This window comes from Oratosquilla oratoria, chromosome 9 (assembly GCF_046742065.1).
Source record: "Oratosquilla oratoria isolate Oo_2021 chromosome 9, ASM4674206v1, whole genome shotgun sequence".
In the NCBI taxonomy this organism is placed as follows: Eukaryota; Metazoa; Arthropoda; class Malacostraca; order Stomatopoda; family Squillidae; genus Oratosquilla; species Oratosquilla oratoria.
The window spans coordinates 53,945,056-53,967,555 of NC_134785.1; the positions used below are offsets into that span (position 1 = coordinate 53,945,056).

Here is a 22,500-nt window from a genome sequence, read left to right on the forward strand (position 1 = left end):
CACACGCACACACACAACTCGTGTCGCAGTGATAGAGTTCTGGGCTGCCACTACGGCGGCCTGGGTTCGAATCCCGCCGAAGGCTGAAATACTTTCAGTATCGCTGCGCTGCGGGTCGTTACTCCAACTCTCGTGGGCGGGGAGTTGGGTGTGTGCATACGTGTAAGGTCACAGAAATACCCATAGATCTGTCATGTATGAGCTTTGAGCTCTCTTCCGGGAGGGAAATATCTGTCGATTACGAGTCCAACACGTGATCCATGACCCTGGTGAATCACACACACTTGCACAAGCACACACATACACGCACACACACACACACACGCACACACATGAACACATGCACATACACAGTGGTATGTATATAAATTCGTCCACGCAACATTGAACAAAGGATGTAGAAATATTCTTAGTAGCGCTAGAACAGCGGACTTCACCTGAAGCGTGTTCTCATTTCATAAGCATATGATCTTGTAAGAAAAAAAAATATTGAAATAACCCTAGTCTTGTCAGTGATGTTCAAAGCAGACTCATCAACAAAACATAGGTTGTATTTAAAGTTATGACAGTGACCAATAACCAAAAAAAAAAAAAAAATGCTTGGAAAAAAAAAGCTTGAAAAAAAAAATCTGAAAAAAAAAACCCTCATCACTAACATCTTAGCTGCCGTCGTTGATTTGCATGGCTATTTTGTCTGCTGTCAAGTGTTTTTCTTTCTTCTTCAGGAAATTTCTCACAAAAATTTAGCTGTTCAATCTACTTCAAGGAGAGCCTGAACTTCAGGATAAATGAAATCGTAGCTTATATGACGATGATAACATTGTTCGACCCGTTTGCATGGGTCTTTCGTCTTATGTCTTGTAGAATGACATTCAACCTTGAGAAAGCGCGCTTACTCGTGCCTGTATTCCCAATTGGCAAACCAACACATGCCCGGATGACCTCATTGCACAATAGGACAGGCAAACCCCGGACTTGGGGAGAGAAGTGTGTGTGTGTGTGTGTGTGTGTGTGTGTGTGTGTGTGTGTGTGTGTGTGTGTGTGTGTGTGTGTGTGTGTGTGTGTGTGATTCACCATGTTCTTGGACCATGTGTTCGACTCGTGATCGACAGCCATTTCCCTCCCGGAAGAGCTCAGAGCTCATATATGACCTATCTATGGGTGCTGTGACCTTACACGCACACACACACCCAACTCCCCGCCCACGAGTTGGAGTAACAACCTGTAGCGCAGCGATACTGAAATCATTTCAGCCCTGGGCGAGAGTCGAACCCGGACCTCCGTAGTGGGAGCCCAGAACTCTACCAACTGCGCCACGAGTTGTGTGTGTGTGTGTGTGTGTGTGTGTGTGTGTGTGTGTGTGTGTGTGTGTGTGTGTGTGTGTGTGTGTGTGTGTGTGTGTGTGTGTGTGTGTGTGTGTGTGTGTGTGTGTGTGTGTGTGTGTGTGTGAGTGTGTATGTGTGTGTGTGTGTGTGTGTGTATTAGATTCTGAATGAACAAGCGGCCTGTCGCCTAGTTACAAGTAACACATTTCTGACACAGAAACCTGAGGAATGCAGAGTGGGTTGGTCACCAGTCACAGAACAAGTGCCACGTCACCAAACTGAGGAAAAGGGACTCTACATCTATCTGGCTTACAAGACAACGAGACTGAGGATCCGGGCTCGCTGAAATCGGCTACTACATTCCTACGCGCAAGAGAAGAATTGCGTCTTCTCTTTTGTTCCCAGACAGACACTACCTCCTGGTAAGAATCACAATTCGAGATGTCATATCCATTCCAGGTTCTACTAAGTATGATATACTATGTAGGAAGTATTACAGAATGTTTAAAAGGGCTATATGCTTTACAGTAAGATTTCCTACATCGTAAAGACTATCAAAGCATTCTTATATAGATACATATACGAATATATATATAGAAAAACATAATGTGTGTGCATGTGTGTGTGTGCGTGTGTGTGTGTATGTCTGTGTGTTTGAGTGTGTGTGTGTGTGTGTGTGTGTGTGTGTGTGTGTGTGTGTGTGTGTGTGTGTGTGTGTGTGTGTCTGTGTGTTTGTGTGTGTGTGTTTTGTGTGTGTGTGTGTGTGTGTGTGTGTGTGTGTGTGTGTGTGTGTGTGTGTGTGTGTGTGTGTGTGTGTGCGTGTGTGTATTTACCTGTTGTATTATACGGGAAGGGAGCTATGCTCATGGTGGCCCGTCTTTGTATCTTTCAGCATAAGGTTTTTCTTAAAATCTGGAATAGGTGTGTGTGTATGTGCATGTGTGCTCGTATGTGTGTATATCTACGTGTGTGTGAGTATTCATGTATGTTTGACTAGATGGGCGTAAAATTAGAAGGTGCATTCTCCTGGTGGCCTGTCTCGCCATTGTGTTAATTATAAGTACGCGTACCAATGGAAACGCACTTGCCTTATGTAGACGCATTTGACACAAAAAAACTTCTACCTGCCGATGGTGAATAGATAGGAGTATAATTATAGGCCAAAAAAATCACTTAACTATCCACTCATAATGTGATTTTTTGAGCTTATAATGATGCTCCTATCTATTTACCATCGGCAGGTAGAATTTTTTTTTGTGCCAAATGCGTTTGCATAGGGCAAGTGTGTCTCCATTGATACGCGTACGGCTACTTATTTACAAAGGATTACAAAGGAGGAGCATGTTGACAGGAGACCTTTTGGTCCACAACTAGGTCGGATTCGGAAAAAATTATAATGATAATAAATAAAAGAAAAATTATAATATAAATAATAATAAATAAAATAAATGCATAGGTATCGTTAGATAATAAACAAACCGGTAAATAGTAAATAATAATAAATTGACATATAACTAATAACAAATGAAGACCAATCAAATAATAATAAACAAACAAATAATAACAAACACATAAATAAATACTTATTCTACTAAATTACTTATTCTATTAAACTTATTCTCAAGTAGTTTTATCATAATTTCACTTAAAACCATTAAATAATTCAAACACATACTTCTGCTGATATTCTCTTCAAAACTATCCTTAGAACTGTTTGGGAAGCTATGCACGTTTGCGTTATCTTCTTTTACTCTTTGTCTTCTTCTGCTCATAACAACAAGACCTGGAGACAAGGAACCCAGACAATCCGGTGGCTTTAAGTGTAACCCTTCCTAATATATTCCGGACTTATTTCCTGTCTCGGTTTCTGACCCCCACTTTGTCTATTTACCTCATGTAAACAACCCACCTTCATCTATATTATGTAGCAAATCTATGCATATATATATATATATATATATATATATATATATATATATATACATGTGTATATATATTCATTTATGTATATATATTCTAATATATATATACACAAACATATTATTATCGTCTGTACTTATTATTGTCACAAATTATATATCAAGTCAGAGGTGACTTGATACAGGTCTTTAAAATTCTAAAGGGAATTGACAACATCAAAAGTGACCAAATTTTTACATTGAATGAGAATCAGACAAGAAACAATGGTCTCAAACTGTCCGGAAATAGATTCAATTTGGAAGTAGGTAGAAACAACTTTGCCAACCGTGTAGTTAATGAATGGAATAAACTTCCTGCACAGGTAGTGCAATGTAGTTCAGTTCAAAGCTTTAAGAATCATTTAGATAAATACCTAAGTAAGATGCTGTAATGATTATAATTTATCTTATATTATTTGTTTTTGTTTTGTTATCATTTGTCTGTCTGATTTTCATTTACTATTAGTTATATGTCAATTTATTATTATTTACTATTTACCTGTTTGTTTATTATTTAACTATACCTATGCATTTATTTATGTATTTTATTTGTTATTTACATTATCATAGTTTTTATTTATTATTTTATTATTAATATGATTTTTTTTTTTTCGCATCCGACCTAGATATGGATCAAAAGGTCTCCTGTCGGCATGCTCCGCCTTTGTAATCCTTTGTAATGTGCTTTATAACTGTCATTTTTATCATCATCATCGTCGTCGTCACTATCATCATCACCATCATCGTCATCATCATCATCATTACTACATACATACATATACCAAAGGCTTTTTTCCCCCTACATGGGGGGTAGCCATTACTGATTCACCCAAATCCTCATTACAAAGAACATCCTGCACACTCTCTGTGTCACTTTGAGTTAACACGTTGACCACTCACCGGCCACAGGACATCATCGCGTGCCATCCGCGTGGAATGCAACGCAAGCCATTGCAGTCTCTCCAACCCGTGACGTAATTTAGCGCAGACGCTTGTCATGGTCCCAGTGACTAACCTGGAAAGATAAGAAAAAGGGGGATAAGTTAAGGATGACAACAGGGAGTTACCAGGAGGATCGTGAGTGAATACGTTAATATACGTACACACAACCTCCCCCCCACATACACACATATACATGCAAAGAATACCCACTGATGCTCATACACACACACACACACACACACACACACACACACACACACACACACACACACACACACACACACACACACACACACACACACACACACACACTTCTACCTTCCCCAAAATACGATGAAGAAACGAGAACATCCCAGCTACCGTTTTCCCCCTCCTTGCACCGCCTTCACAGCTCCCAAACCCCGCCCACAGACATGACGTCACTTCCTGTCGTTCTTTCTCTCTCTCTCATTCTGCAGGTGTCTGCTTTTCATCGAATTTTGTAGAAGAAAATTTATGTCAAAAGTCTTAAAATGAAATTGTTCTACATATCATCACCCCTTTGTTTTTGGGTTATTTTTATGTTCCATTTGCTCTGTTGTTGCAGTTTGTTGAGTTTTGGAAGATTTCCTCCGTCCTTGAAGAATTGCAGGTTTGATCGGCTAATGTGGAGTACGGACGTGCATTCCAGAAGCACGTTCGTCGTGTCACTGCCTGTGGTTATCATTTCTCAAACAGGTAATTTCGATGTTGCGTAATGTTTCTCATTACGCATCTTGTGAATGGAGTGACATCGTAGTGACTCACACGTTCTACAAATCTTTAATATTTCTCTTTATTGTCTTAAGTTCATCGTTTAATATCGGTAGATTGACCTTTTTTTTAGTATTGTCTATACGTTGGATAGATTCTTGAAAATTTCTGGTAAGGTGTTAAGCTTATTTTAGTATTTACTAAGAGTGCACGGACCCTTTCTGATAGCATAGCTACGGTAGAACTTTTTTCGGTTGATTTGTTTGATGTCAATCATGATATCAAATTAATTAAATAGTTGAGTACTAATTAGGCCAATGGTTTTCAACCTTTACAATCCATTTCTCCCCTCATGAATTCTCAATATTCCTTTGGCTCCTCTTCATTCCCCCCCAAATCCCTCCCCACCATAAAAGGTAAAAAAAAAACAATACATTCTTTTTCTTTTTGTATTTAGATACCTTACATTATATAGAAATGTATAATTAGTACAGTAGTCCAAGTTCACCCTAATTCAGCGTTTCCCAACCTGGGGTGCTGAAATCAATTATAGGGGGTGCTGGGAAGTGATGCACACAAAAATCACATTGATATAATTATGTATCATTGATTACCCAGTTGTGCATATTTGACTTTCTCCATGCTATTTTATTTTTCAATGGCGTTCTTATTTCTTCTACAAATAATATTCTCAATTTGTTTCAGTTCTAAGGAATCAAGAAAATAAATCATCAAGCAGTAAACTTTTACTTTATTTTATCCTTCTAATAACAAGATAGGGGTGTTGGACTGCTTAGACATGACCACAGGGGGTGCTATGGTCGGAAAAGGTTGGGAATCGCTACACTAAATTCTTTTCATGGCTCCCTTGGGGGGCTATGGGCAGTTTGAGAACGACTGAATTAGGCCATCTTAGACTCGTTTTAGTTGATCTAACTCTTTAGACCAGCGTTTCTCAACCAGGGTTCCCCGGAACCCTAAGGTTCCGCAAAAGGTCCCCAAGGGTTCCGCGAGAACAAGTGAGATAAGCTAATGTACTTTTGATTTTTCATTTAATTTCATGTACGCAATATAATTAAACATGCACGAAATATTCTTCGTTATTGTGATAATTTAATATAGACATCATCCTATATAACCTATTATTACGATGAAAATAAAATGAGAAAGATATGGTATATATATATATATCATATATATATATATATATATATATACATATATATATATATAATTTTTTTTTTTTGTGCAGGGGTTCCTTGAGACATGCAATTTATTTTAAAGGTTACGCAAGGGTAAAAAGGTTGAGAAACGCTGCTTTAGACTGTGGAAAGAAACAGGTTAACAACACCCGAAATGACCCAAAAGTAGCACAGCTGTCCGTGGGAACTTGTACATCTGGCAGCACAAATTCTAAATTGTTATGCTACATCATATTCTCATTTGTTCCCATAAATAGCTTTAAAGAATGAAATGTTTTTGACGACGGGTTGTTCAAAGTTTTTTCAAAGGTTTTTTTTATTTCTTTATACTGAAATAGTACATAATTTTTCATCGAGATCCATTGAGCCAATTTTACTTCACATTCTTTTCCTCAACACCAAATTTAGTTGTCAAATGATATGTAGATCTTGAACTATTACGACCATTATAGTTAACCTCTTACATGACAAACCGAAAACTGGAAATCACGAAACAATCAAAACATACAATATATCAAAAGCTAACACAACGAACTGAGAGTGGAGAAACTAGAGGAGAAAGTCAATGCAAACATGACAAAAGAGGACGTAGAGGACAAAAGAGGACAAAAGAGGACGAAAGAGGACGTAGAGGACAAAAGAGGACAAAAGAGGACGAAAGAGGACAAAAGAGGACAAGAGCAACTAAGTTAAATAAACTTGTACCCTGGCTCTTCTGTCCTGTACAGGTAAGAAATGGGGCCACGCCTTTAGTCTACAACAGCATACAAAGTCCCGGACAGCTCTTTTATGTAGAGCTACGCACACGCATACATACGAACGCACGCACGAACGCATGCACGCACGCATGCATTCACACATATATGTATGTATGTGCGCATGTATGTACAGTATGTATTGTATATATGTACATACGCACGTATGCATGCATGCACGTATGTATGTAAATATGTATGTATGTAAATATGTATGTATGTATATATGCATGTATATATTATACATGCATGTACGTTTGTATGTATGTGTGAATGTATGCATGCATGCATTATATATGTATCTATGTATGAATGTATGTATACTTTATTCTTTATTTAATAAAATAAAGTCCTGATTTTTTTTTGTAATTTTGTCAAGAATCAGCGTTTAAGATATAGTATAATTAATTTCACCTTTAAGTCGTCGACAGCACATCATAAAGCGACGACATTACGTCACTGAAGAATAATTAGCAATTTTACGAAAAAATATCTCTCTTCACTTTAGAATAATCATTCTTCTGTGTCTTTTCCATTTTATGTAATGCAGAATTTTTAGGTTAGGTTAGGTTAGGTTAGGTTAGGTTAGATTAGGTTAGGTTAGGTCAGGTTAGGTTTCAGACTAATATTCATTTCTTAACTCACTTAAGTTGTTGAAATCAACTGCATGCAGTAAAATGAAAAAGATCCATTCTTTTTTTTTCTCATTTCCCAAGAAATGAAACATTTCTTGACGATAATTAATCACATCAATCCCTAAACTGCCATAGGAGATAATATTTGAATTGTCATCTTTCCAATTGGATGTTCTAACGGTCCTCCCGCTGTGGCGCATTTGTCTGCCCTCTGTCTTCTAGCCTCGTACCGTTTGAGCCCAAGTTCGAATCCAGTGACCACCGGTGGCTGATAGATATGGTGGTTGTTGTTCGAACATAAAGGGTTGGAGTTAAGCGACTCGTGGCGTATGCTCTTCTTCATATACAATAGGAGACCTTTCGATATATGGAAAGCTCAGATAAAAAAGAAATATATTTGAAGTATTAGATAAATAAAGATAACTATAAAACTAGATCTGATATATACATATATATATATATATATATATATATATATATATATATATATATATATATATATATATATATATATATACATATATATATATATTAAAAAAAAATATATATATACACACATATATACACATATTAATTGAATGATTGCAGACTAGGGCTTGAACTTCGAGGTCTAACAAACGCGCAATAAATCCTGAAATATATTTTCTTTTTTCATAATATTTTATGGTCTTCATCTTTTTTAATAATAATAAAAAAGAAACGAAAAATAAAATATTTTATTCCGAATAAAAGACGCTTATTGACAAAAGACTGAAGTACTTACCCTCCCCCGTCTCTCTGTCTTTCTCTCTCTCTTTCTCTCACATACGCACATACGCACGCACGCACGCACACACACACACAAACACACACACATAAACACACGCACACAGGTACCCTCAAACACACATACACACACACACACACACACACACACACACACACACACACACACACACAAACACACACACATAAACACACACACACAGGTACCCTCAAACACACATACACACACACACAAACACAATCTTTAGGAGGAGAAAGACATGATTGATCGCATGGGAAAAGTCTAATTTTCGACAAAATATCGGAATTGCAGACACAAGAAGGCGGTCGTACTGTGTACACGAAAGTAGGAATTGATCACGGGAGAAATTCGTCACTCTTTTCGTCCAATCACATGTCTGGGAAAATGATGTATAGCACAGACAACAACTTTATGTTTCGCTGTTTTCCAAACGCTTCCTACGAAATTCCAGACTTAGTAAATTACTATGATGGATGTACTCTCATAGTTTTTGTCCCATAGAGTAACCAAAATGGCGACGGTACTTTACCCAATTCGATTCATCCATGTCTCGTCTTTCTATCATTTTACATTTCTTTTCCTCTTGGTTTGGACAGTAATGGCTTCATTTCCCCCGGGAGATGACATGGTATCATCTTATTTTGGTCCTTTTTTTCCTTATGGTTTGTCAGTAATGTCTTCATTTTATGCGAGCGAGGTGGATGGTTAGGAAGGCGTCTTGATGATGTGGTACACGACGCATCATCTTTTGTCCCTCTTGTCAGGAGACAAAGGGAGATTTATGAAGACTTTGTGTTTCTCTAATAGAGTACAAAGTAAACACGAAAAAAATAAGAATCAATGAACTATACAATGCCTGTATGAAAGTATACATAATCCATACATGCATATATATATATATATATATATATATATATATATATATATATATATATATATATATATATATATACACACACATATGTGTGTATGTCTGTATATATATATATATATATAAACATATATATACATACATACATACATATATATATATATATATATATATATATATATATATATACATTAAACAAAATATGTGTATGTGCGTGTGTGCATGTTCAGATCCGGTCGAGCAAGTGCATGGTCTACGATGTCTTAAGACTGTGGTCTCCGATGTCTTAAACAAAGGTTTACTTGAAAATTCGGCTCCCGTTCTCTGTAAGTCCAGTTTCGGTACATCAGATGCAGCTCTATCACGCATGCGATCACTACAACTGAGCTAAAAAAAAAAGTAAATTTCGGGGACCGAACCTCGCGAAGGACATTACGTCCACTAATCTGAGGTTTGGGAATGGTCACTTACTTCAAGTTGTGTCTTACATCCCAAAATCATCTGTGTAATGAGGGTAGAATTCCTAATTGGGGTTAACTTGTACTCTGGAATTTAGGAATAAATCGAAAAAGGAATCAGTCGTATATTCACCGAAGAAAAGAGAAAACAAGAAAAGGGTAAACAAGTGCGGAAACCTCAAACTACAACCAGGGCAGTTTCGCAATGAATCGCCGGTTTTAAAACGATAAGACGTTGGAGTTTAAAGGAAAACGCACACACACACACACACACACACACACACACACACACACACACACACACACACACACACACACAGAATTGCTGTAAAACAGAGATGTGAAGGCAGAAATAGATATGAATTGAATAGGTAGACTGCGATATACTGATAGATGTATAGAGAGATGGATAGATAGACATATATATATATAATTAAATAAATTGAAAGGCTGATACATAGATAATTATATAGATTGATAGATGAACAGATAGATTGAAACATAAATTGACTGCGATATATTGATAGATGTATATAGATAGATAGATAGATGGATAGATAGATAAGCAAATAAACAGAAAGGCTGATATATAGATAATTATATAGATAGACTGATAGATGAGCAGATAGATTGAAACATAAATTGAGATAGATAGATTAGATAGATAGATAAATAGATAGACAGATAGATAGATAGGTAGGTAGGTGGATAGATTAGATAGAGAGATAGATAGATAGATATATAGACAGATGGGTAGGTAGAGAGAGATAGGTAGATAGATTAGACAGATTGATAGATCGATAGATAAGTAGGTAAAGATGGGTAGATAGATAGATTAGATAAAATGGACAGATAGATAGGGTAAGTAGAGATAGGTATATAGATAGGTAGATAGATAGATAAGTAGAGAGACAGATAGATAGAGAGAGAGAGAGAGAGGGAGAGAAAGAGAGAGAGGAGTACAAGGAAGTGGGGAAGGGGGTGGAGGTGGAGGAGGGGAGGAGGAGGAGGAGGAGGAGGAGGAGGAGGAGGAGGAGGAGGAGGAGGAGGAGGAGGAGGAGGAGGAGGAGGAGGAGGAGGAGGAGGAGGAGGAGGAGGAGGAGGAGAGCCGTTCTAGCCGTCACGATGCATTTAGACCTTGAGGACTTCACATGAACGCGCACATTGAGCCACAACGACACGCCCACGAAAATCCACCTCGTAGGAGTCTGAATGCATCTCTTTTTTTTCTCTCTCTCTCTCTTTCGTTTTATTTTCGTGTCCTTTAATCCCAGTTCCATCCCTGAGGTGTAATTTAAGTGACATCATCTTTTGGTAAATCCCCGTTACTGTGTCACATCGGGGAAACTCGTCTCAGCTCTTGGGTAATGTGGGTTGTTAGCTTGTCTGACGTTTGCGTAAAAGGTCGTACGGTGAGGAGGAGTCGGTCATGGAGACGGGTCCGCTTTGGCCGACTTTAGTCTGTTCCCAAAACTCCCTTTGACCTCAAGAGGGGGACCCGTCAGATCAGCAGCGAGATCTAACACTTGGAATTCTGAGAAATCTTTTCATTCTGGAAGGTTCTCAGAAGAATATCTCACACACACACACACACACACACACACACACACACACACACACACACACACACACACACACACACACACACACACACACACACACAAGATACGCTTAAGCATGTACACGCCTAAAAACTGTACGTAATTTTCTCGTCGTTGACCTAAATCTCATCCAAATAATTTCATGGATATTTGTTTCATATTTTTAGGGATATTCAATTTTGTAGTAAAAGAAAAAACACACAACAAAAACAGAGCTAAAAAGTGGCAAAGAAAGAAAATGTGGGGAAGAAATGGCGACGACTGAGACAAGGAAAAAAAGAAAACGGAAGAATACAACGTTTGTGAGTCGTCGTTTCGACGACAATTCAAAATTACATTTACTTCGACCTCATTTCGTCACGGATCGATTCCGAATCATGTATAAAACGAACGCACCCCATTTCCGCTGGTTATCCCTCGTCCTTTGTCTACTAAATGTGTTTGGAAACCTTCACCTTTAACATAATTCTTACCCATTCTTTGTAGTTTACGTTCGGGGTTTCGTGTCTTGTACCTGTACCCTTGAATATCATACATTCTAAGTTCCTCACATCCTATACGATGGCCACAGGTCTCCGTCCCTCTTCTTTCAACCAATTTTATTAATCTCAGTTTAATATTCTTTGACATGCGTAAATTTGTAGACATAAAACATATTATGGTTCTTTGTTCCTTTTACCAATGTTACTAACCTCAGTCTTATCTTCTTCGACATGCGTAAATATTTAGACCTAAAACATGGTTCTTTGTACCCTTTTTACTTGTAAACTATCCTTTATTTATTATTTACATACTGAACCTTACATCATCATGATTCTATGTACCTTTCATGCACGTAAGCTGTTCTTGTTATGTGGCTTACAAAGTTTCTAGTCTCATAATATCTCCAACCTCTTGTTGATAGTCACTTCCAAAGCTGTACGTTCCTTCTGTTTATCATTTGTCGACATACGGAACATGAACCGTTTCCACGCGTGAGCATATATATATGTGGATATGCGCGTATGTGTGTGTGTGTGTGTGTGTGTGTGTGTGTGTGTGTGTGTGTGTATACGCCAAGGAATCTTGTCAAGATCTTCCGTGGTCTTGTGCGCACGTGTAAGTACTCTCTGAAGCATAAATGCAAATGTGTTGACAGTTACATCATGAATACTGACAGATATTCATATATGCATGAGTACTTCGAACTTAAAAGAGATGAAGCACTTTTGAGCCAAAGCCAAGAGACTTCAACGACTATGAACCGCAACGACGAGGACGGCGGCAGACCCTAAGAACGACCTAAGACTCGAAGACAAACGTCTTAATTCGAGGAAAAATAGAATACGCAGATGCGTCAGAGAGAGTGGAAGAGAGAGGAAGAGAGACGGGGTGGTGGGGATAAAGAGTGGGAGGGGAGTGGGAGGGTGAAGGGGGAGAGGGATGCGAGGGGGGGGGGGAGTTGCGCGTGGGGAAAGATTACAGAGCCGAGCAATATCAACACCCTCCCCTTTAACCAGTCTGGCGCCGCGCCGTGCGGACAAAACAACCTCAGGAGGCTTCAGCTTCTGACGAAAGAACACGAACAGGTACATAAAAAAAGACGAAGAAGGAGAAGAAGAAGAAGAAGAAGAAAAAAAGAAACGGAAAAATGCAAACCGTAGAGAACATAATTTGTCTTACTGCGTTCTAGTGAAAAATTCAGCAAAAATAAATGAATGAATAAATAAATGAATAAAAAATAACATTGCAAACCCTATAGAACTTAAATCTGTCTTCCTACTGGGTTGTAACGAAAAATTCAGAAAAAAAAATACATTGTAAAGAAGAAAAAAAGTAGGATATTAGGAAAAACTGCAGTCGAATATAGATGTAACAATTTCGAACCTAACCATTCAGCAACAGTTGTGAAAAAAATTCTCACTAGTATAAAATTAACCCTTTAAATAAGTTGTCGTTTGACATCACAGGCTTATCCTTTTTGACGTCAGACAATTTTTTCATCTAAGAGGGAAAGCAGCATGAAATTAATCGGTATCACGTTCAAAAGAAGAAAAAAGAAAAGAAAAATGATGGCTTGAAAAATATGCAAATTAACCTTATATACTTCATGTGTATGTACAACACTGAATTGGTCTCAGTGAACAGATATACATCTTTTTTTTTTATCAACCACAATACACTAATTCTAAGCCATCAACATCAAGGGAGACTCGTGGAGGCTAGCTCACTGCCGGAGATTTATTATTTTCTAAAATTATTACATGGCTAATAGGCTTTGCCAGGCATACGAAGCCATTTAAGTTTTCATTTATATTAATAAAAACAGCTTCAATTGTTTTTCTCAACCTTTTTGTATAACTTTTATTAAGAACAACCGCATTATTCCAGTCAGGGAGATGATCTTGTTCTTCAATGTGCCTAACAATAGAATTAGTTGTCCGGTGTGCTTTTACATAATTTTTATGTTCAATTAACCTTTTTGTAAGTTCTCGACCCTAGTATCTTGAAGGGCAACTTTTACACGGAATTTTATGTACGACACTATTTTCATTCGTCGTATTAGTATTTTTATGTCTAATGATCTGGCTGATCTTGTGACCTGCTGTCCTTGCTATCCATATGCCCACTTTCAAAAGGAATGCGTCAAGGATTGGACTTATGTCAGTGTTTGGTACAGCTATATAGCGTGTTTTTCTCTCAATAATTTCTTTATTTCCATTTTTACTTTTGTCACTTATTAACTTCGCTTTCTTTTTTAGTTTACATAATAGCCCTTCAGGATATTTAAGTTTAATGAATGTTTTCATAATATGTTCCAATTCTTCTGCCAGGAATTCTTCATCACAAATTCTAAAAGCTCTTAATAAGAAACATATTACTGTACCTGGTTTTGTTCTCTCACTTTGACCTGAATAATAGTGAATATAACATTCTTTTTCACGGTTATTAACGCGTCTTCTATTGCAACGCGTGTATAGAACGATGTTACACACACACACACACACACACACACACACACACACACACACACACACACACACACACACACACACACACACACACACACACGGGAGGGAAATAGCTGTCGATCACGAGTCCAACACGTGATCCAAAGACCAAGGTGAATACACACACACACACACACACACACACACACACACACACACACACACACACACACACACACACACACACACATATATATATATATATATATATATAATCAGAGCGAGAGAGAGAGATAAGCAGACAGAGAGAGAGAGAGAGAGAGAGAGAGAGAGAGAGAGAGAGAGAGAGAGAGAGAGAGAGAGAGAGAGAGAGAGAGAGAGAGAGAGAGAGAGAGAGAGAGAGAGAGAGAGAGGATGTCGATCCTCTCTGATCCTCTAGAGACGCCACTCGCGTGGCCTACGGCAAGTCTTTACGGAGGATTATTGATGAAGACCTCCCACCAGTACACGAAACGATGAAGACACTAACTGAGTTCTCTACACACACACAAGATACGCTTAAGCATCTGCACACCTAAAAACTGTACGTCATTTTCTCGTCGTTGACCTAAATCTCATCAAAATAATTTCATGGATGTTCGTTTCATATTTTTAGGGATATTCAATTTGTAGTAAAAGAAAAAACACACAACAAAAACAGAACTAAAAAGTAGCAAAGAAAGAAAATGTGGGGAAGAAACGGTGACGACTGCGACAAGGGGTAAAAAGAAAACGGAAGAATACAACGTAACATAAACAGGAACAGGATAAGACGCGGGCATTTTTTAAAATTCCCAAACTTTCTTTTATTCAAATGTCGTCCACGTGGACCTACGTTCATCTGAAATGGCCTTACCATGCGCTTTCGTTGCGGTAATAGAAATGAAACGCGCAATAGAGGTCAAACTTCCGTCTGCCGTTATGGAACTGCTGTCTAAGATTCTTGAATAAGCTTAGAAAATCTAACGAGGGCTTACATGACTTAGCATTGTTCCTTCTTTTTGTTAGTTCGTGCTGAGGTCGACCACTATAAAGTCATTTATTTGGTCCAGCCAAACCCTTCGCCTACGCACGAGTTCCGCCGTCTCATAGACTACAATTAGATTTGGCCACGATTTCAAGGTTTGTCCATTTGGTTCCTCTCTGCATCAGGATCCCAGGATGATATTCAAGCTTACCTTTCCTGGGAACTTCTTCGATAACACCAGAGGTGACGAGAGGTTCAGTAGACAGTTTAGATTCAGTCTTTTAGATTATCTTCAAGATTTGTCCATTTGGTTCCTCTCTACATCAGGAACCCAAGATGATATTCTCTTTATTAGAGAATATTGTGGACCGAGGGCTACACCAGTGGATACCGTGTCCAACTCATGAGCAGGTAGTCCTGAGTTCGATTCCAGGGACCCGCTAGGTGCTTCTTGCATTGGTTAAGAACATAAGAAGGAGACAGCAAGTGACCATAAGGCCTACGCTAGGCAGTTCCATGTCCATTACCATCATCTCCATCCATAAAGTTTTCTAACCTTTTCTTAAAACAACCGATAGTTGAGGAGGAAGAGGAAGGGCAAGGATGAGATTGAAAAAAAAAAATCGATAAAGCACTGCAGCAGAGAGGAACAGGGTTGGAGGAAGTAAAGGAAAATGAGACGCTTCGTGAATCACTACTGACAGGTCCAAAGCCTACCAGAAGGAGAGTACGAAGGTATATATATGCATATACATACATGCATACATACACACATACATATATATATATATATATATATACATATATATATATTTACTTTTCTCAATCTACAATTTATCTCCACCTCTATTCCTCCCTTTCATACCACATGTGACCTCCAAATACCTAAAGGTATCCACTTCCTCCAACCTCTCTTCTTTTTAACTTCCAACTTACTGCCACCCTATACCCTTGTACATCTCATCACCTTGCTTTTATCTACATTTACCTTAAACTTTCTCCTATAGCATACCTTCCAAAATCTGTCACCAACTCCCTTAATCGTTTCTCTGATCCTGCCATAAGTGCAGTATCGTCAGCAAACAACAACTGGCTCAACTCCCACTTTTCTCCATTTTCTTTAACCATCTCCAGTCCCCTGCCTATTATCCTCGACTTTACTTCACGCACCACACCGTCTATGTATACATTGAACAACCATGGAGACATGACACAACACTGATGCAGTCCCAGCTTTACCTCAAACCACTCGCTCTCTCCATTTTACATTCTAACACAGGCTCTACTACTCTCGTAAAAATTCTTGACTGCCCTTAACAGCTTTCCCCTAATCCCATATATCTGCAAAATTCCCACAGTGCCTTCCTGTCTAACCTGTCATAAGCGATTTCCAAACCCATGAAAAAAAAAAAAAAAAATCCTAAGACTTTCTCACATATCTGCCTTACCACAAAAATCTGATCCATGCATCTCCGACCTGTCCAAAACCCACACTACTCCTCACCAATTACTCCCTCTGTTGCTCTCCTAATCCTCTCAATCAAAACCCTCCCATAAGCCTTCCCAACTACACTCAACAAACTGACACCTCTGAAACTACTACACTAACATTTGTTATGAAAAAATGGAAACTGGAAACGAATGTAAAGAGATTGTATGAAGGGGTGATTGTGCCGACGGCTTTGTATGGGACAGATACTTGGAATTTAAGAGAGGCAGAGAGGAGAATTTTAAATGTATTTGAGATGAAATGTCTGAGAAGTATGGTAGGGGTTACGAGGTTCGATAGAGTGAGAAATGAGGAGGTGAAGAGGAGAGCGGGAGTGGAAAAGGAGACGGCTGATAGAGCTGATGAAATATTATTAGAATGGTTTGGACACACACACACACACACACACACACACACACACACACACACACACACACACACACACACACACACACACACACACACACACATATATATATATATATATATATGCAAAGTAGACCACTTAGAAAAAGAAACTAACGAAGCAGAGGTACTTTTTGCACTGAAGATGTAATATACGAAAGCGCTTTGCTTCGTTAGTTTCTTTTTCCAAGTGGTCTACTTTGCATAAGTGAACACACGTACGCGTGTTCTTATTAGCATATATATATATATATATATATATATATATATATATATATATATATATATATACATATATATATGTATATATATATATATATCTTCATCTATTTCTCTAGTATATTAATTTGTTTCCACACACATTTTTTCTTTCCTTTGTCATTGGGGATCTTCCTTTTCTTCCATTTCCTCCTTCCCCTCCATACGTTCTTTGTTCACCAATCTCGCTCCCTTCTGCAACGTCATCAATCCTGTTTTTGTCAATTTGCTCGCACGGCCGTTAGTCCACGATAGATCTAATTCATCTCAACCCTATTACAGCCACACCGTTGATAATTTGATCTATATTCCTTTTTTTGGTCCTCACATACTTTTATTTCTTTTAAGGGACCACCATAGGCGACCGTTTCATCGCTATATCACAAATACGCTAGGGAGAATTTTTATATAAATATCAATGTATTTTACACAAGTTATCATTGAACTTGGATTTAATTGTTACTTACCGGTCAAAGTGTTTGTGGGAGAAACAGCTAGTGGCTCAGGGAAGTAGCGCTGTTTCTTCAGGGGTGAGAGATCCGGGTTCAAATCCCCAGGGTAAAAAAAAAAAAAAAAAAAAAAAAAAAGGGTCTTGGTAGTAAGACTTCCTAAGTAAACACTGCGTACGTTTGCACTTTGTAAATGTTCCTTAAGTTTTCACTGTGTAAGTGCTGCTTATATTTGCACGTATTCAGAAACACAACACAATAAAATGCAGTCCAGGAATTTACTACTACGTGTACGCACTATTTATCTATACCTGTGCAGAAGAACAGTACAATACATCCGCACCTTGCTCAGGATTTTCTACTAAGTTCTTAGCCAAGTGGGGTCGGTCCTAATCACAGTGTGACAGACTGCAACTAACGAACTGGGAGTGAGATTCTCCTGAACTGGCTTTTTGACGCACTGAAGATGAATGAGACGACGGGATTTTAGGTCTCAAAAAGGCCACTCCGAACGAGCCCTTCACGCCAAAAAGGCCCCAAGAAGACCACCATCACAGCCGATTCTACGCCTAATTGGCCTTCGCCTCAGCGAAATGTCCTGTTATCCTAAACCTGAGACAAATAGTCGTTTAGCATTGTGTGTAAAGCTGGTGGTTTGTTATGGCAATGGCGAGGCTTCATTAGCGCCTCAGGATGACGTTTTTCCTCAAGTCCATCAGACGCTCTCGTCAGTTCGAGGCTTTTGTTCTTCGTCCGAAGTCTCCCGAGTCGCGGATCTTGAGCCGAGTGGAGAAAAGGAACTCAATCGAGACTTGTTTCTTTGCGGTTCTCTCTCTCTTTTTTTTCACAATCTTTTTTTAGTTCTCACAAAACATTTATACCCGTGCGTATTTCCGTCGAAAATGTTACAGGGTTTTGACTTTGTGCATCGCTGTACATCTATGCACTTGTCCATTTATTTCACATTTTAAATGTACAGTAGAAGCACATTAGTCAATAATAGGCGCTAACGAATGTGCTGTATGTGTGTGTGTGTACGTGTTTGCGTGTGTGTACGAGTGTGTGTGTGAGTGTGTGTGTGTAGGTGCATGTGTGTGAATGTAGAGTGTATGTATGTGTGCGTGCATATGTTTGTGCATGTGTGTGTGTGTACATGTATGTATATATTCATGTATCTATATTTGTATATATTTATTCACGCATGTATGCACGTATGTGTGTATGCATGTATGTATACATGTATGGATTAATGTATGTATAAATGTATGCAATTATATATATATATATATATATATATATATATATATATATATATATATATACACGTATGAGTGATAGGAATGGAAATTACACGATTGGTAGAGTCTATTCCTAACCGGTTTCGCCTCATCAGGGGAACCGGTCAGGAAGAAAGTCTATTTCACAATCGTGCAATTTCCACTCCTACCACTCCTACACCTGTAATGATGTCACAATATATATATATATATATATATATATATATATATGTGTGTGTGTGTGTGTGTGTGTGTGTGTGTGTGTGTGTGTGTGTGTATGTGTGTGTGTGTGTGTGTGCGTGTGTGTGTGTATGTTTATATTTCTATACGCGTCTATCTCTTTGTATTGTATACTCACACATCCCTCTGTTCATATTAAACCCCATGTCCTCTCTTTTCACCTCACGTATCATAAATCTCCCTTTCCAGCTTTTTCTCACTACGAACAAATCTCTGTCAGCTCCCGGCTTTCCAACTTCGTCAGGAGATTGTCCACAAGTCCTTCACTATCTCCTCACACGTCTCCAGATTGCCCGGCACATCTCCTTGCCCTTCAAGCTCCTTCTACCTGTTTGCCTCCCCGTCCGTCTGTCTGTTTGTTCGCCTCTTTATTTCCTCCTCTGTCTGCTTGCTCGTCGGTCCCCGGGCGCCGGGCCGCGCCGGTCTCACAGGTCGTTGTGTGGTCCACGATCAGCGACGTGGCGGGAGGCGGGTTGGGGTGGGGTGGGGTGGGGGTGGCTGGCTCAATGGAAGGGCGGGGCAAGGATCAGTCGAGGGGAGGGGAGGAGGGATGAGGAGGAGGAAGGAGGAGGAGGAGGAGGGTAACGAGTAGGACGGGAGGAAAGGGGAGGGGAAGAGAAGAGGAAGGCAGGGGAAGGAAGAAGGAGGAGGGGGAAAGGAAGGAGGACGGTGGGAAGGGAGAGGGGGAGGGGAGGAAGAATTAATAGGAAGGGAGCGAGGAGGATGAGGAGGATGAAGAGGATGAGGATGATGATGAGGAGGAGGAGGAGGGTAAGGAGTAGGAGGGGAGGAAATGGGATGGGAAGAGATGAGGAAGACGGGGGAAGGAGGAGGAGGAGAGAGGGAAGAGAAGGAGAAGGGAGAGAGAGAGGAGGACGGGAGGAAGGAAGAGGGAAGGGGAGGAGGAAATTGGGAAGAGGAGGAGAAGGAGGATAGGGGAGAGGAAAGAGGACGGGAGGAAGGGAGAGGGAAGGGGAGGAGGAGGAAGAGAGGGAAGTGGATGGACGGGAAGTGAGTTTAGTCTGAAAGAGAGAAAGGGAACTGAGAATAGAGACGTGAAGATTAGAGAGTTAACCGCAGAAGGAGAGTGGTTGGGAAGAAGGAACACAAACCTGTAAACCACAAAACGTAACATTAGGAAGGAGGAGATGAATAATGAGGAGGAGGAGGAAGAGGAGGAGGAGGGAGGAAGATAGTGAACAGATAGCAAGGGAGAGGAGTTGTGAGTGAGAAGAAGAGGGAGGAATAAGGAAGGAAGAGGAAGATGGGAAAGAGGAAGAGAAGGAAGAAAGGAGAAAGGGAATTATAGTAGACTATGTTAGTACTGCAGATGTTGTTTCATGAAAGTGGCAATTGCCGACAAGAATCCCAGTGTTCAATCCCAACCCCTCCTCCTCCTCCTCCTCCTCCTCCTCCTTCCCCCTTCTTTTCTCTCCCCGTTCCCTCCTTTCCCCTTATTTAATCTCAAGCATATGTATCTCAACTTGTACTTGAAAAAGCTGTAATAAGCGAAACGTCGTACAAATAAAGGCTCCGTCCTCATATGGTGTTTACTGCAGATATACCTCTAGGGGAGGAGACTGAAGTGGGTTAATATTAAGACTGGTCAGTACTGAGAAGGATTAGGAAAAAAGGAATCAGATGGAGATGGATTTGAAGAGGAAGGGGATGAGTTGGTGCATGGAGGAATGAAAAAGGAATGAATTAAAAGAGGAAGTAAGTAGGGAGGGGAATGAAAGAATGAGAGGGCAGTCTGGAGGATGAGGTGGATGGAAGATTATATGCTGTAATGGATGCCATTTATTTTATATTATTTGTTTATTTGTTTTGTTATCATTTGTTTGTTTATTATTATTTCCTTGATTTTTACTTATCATTAGTTATCTGTCAATTTATTATTATTTACTATTTACCTGTTTGTTTATTATCTAACTATACTTATGCATTTATTTATCATTTATTTCATTATAATTTTTCTTTTTCTTTTTTCTTTTATCTATTTATCATTATTATAATTTTTTCGCATCCGACCTAGTTATGGACCAAAAGGTCTCCTGTCGGCATGCTCCGCCTTTGTAGATGGTGTTGGGTGTGGTGGGGGAAGGGTGGGTCATGGAATATATATGGGGAGTTAAGGGCGACAGCACTGATGAGGGTAACGATAGGGAAGAAAATGATGACGATGACGATGATGACTATGAATAATGATAATGATGATGATAATGATTGTGATTATGATGATGATGATGATGATGATGATGATGATGACGACGACGATGATGGTGATGATGATGATGATGATGATGATGATGATGATGATGATGATGATGATGATGATGATGATGATGATGATGATGATGATGATGATGATGATGATGATGATGATGATGATGATGATGATGATGATCATGCTTCAGAGTAGGAGGAGTAAGAAAGGAGAAGGAAGAGGACAAACAAGATCAGGACGAAACTGAAAAAAATGAAGTTGAGGAGGAAGGAGGAAGGAGGAAGAGGAAGAGGAAGGAGAAGACGATACCAACACCATTAATGATAATGACAATACAAAGGAGATCGCGGAGTTGTAGGCGAGAGGAGTTGTCGGCCACGGAAGATGGCGTGGCAGCTGTTGTGACCGAATCCAGAATGGGTATTTTGCAAGCCTTGCGGGCCCGAGGGGAGAACTCAGCCACTAATTGTAACCCTGCGAAGATCGCGTAAATGATGAAACTCCTTTATGCCCTGATTAGCGAGACCGATGCTAGAGGATCGAGCCTGGGGCCATGTTTGTCTCGGGACTGTCGGTCTGTATGGGTTCTCCTAATTTGAATGAAATCGCCTGAAAGTCCCGGCAGAAGAAAAAGGGTTAATTGGGATGGGTTTCAAATGTCTCTCTAAGTAGTAGGATGTTTCTCTTTTAAATTCCTTTGCAATACGTTAGTGTATGTTGTAATATATGAGGGAAAATGTTTGGGGAATGATAAATAGAAGTATAGCACGGTACTGAAGGGAAATTTGAAAACATCACATGATCCTTTGAAAAAATAATTTTCTTTAAGCGTCACGATCTTGACAACCTAAGAAAAGTTCCTCTTATGTGTGCACACACACACACATATATATATATATATATATATATATATACTGTATATATATATATATACTGTATATATATATTATATA

At 39.1% G+C, this 22,500-nt stretch overlaps 1 protein-coding gene across 1 annotated transcript in view; it reads right to left on the reverse strand.

The window, feature by feature from the left end:
- LOC143028418 (uncharacterized) overlaps positions 1 to 22,500 on the reverse strand; it is a 733,983-nt gene that overhangs the window by 97,575 nt on the left and 613,908 nt on the right. Inside the window, exon 4 of the mRNA XM_076190468.1 lies at positions 4,184 to 4,298. Coding sequence (XP_076046583.1) covers positions 4,184 to 4,282 — 99 coding nt within the window. The 5' untranslated portion in view covers positions 4,283 to 4,298. The remainder of the gene's footprint in view (positions 1 to 4,183; positions 4,299 to 22,500) is intronic.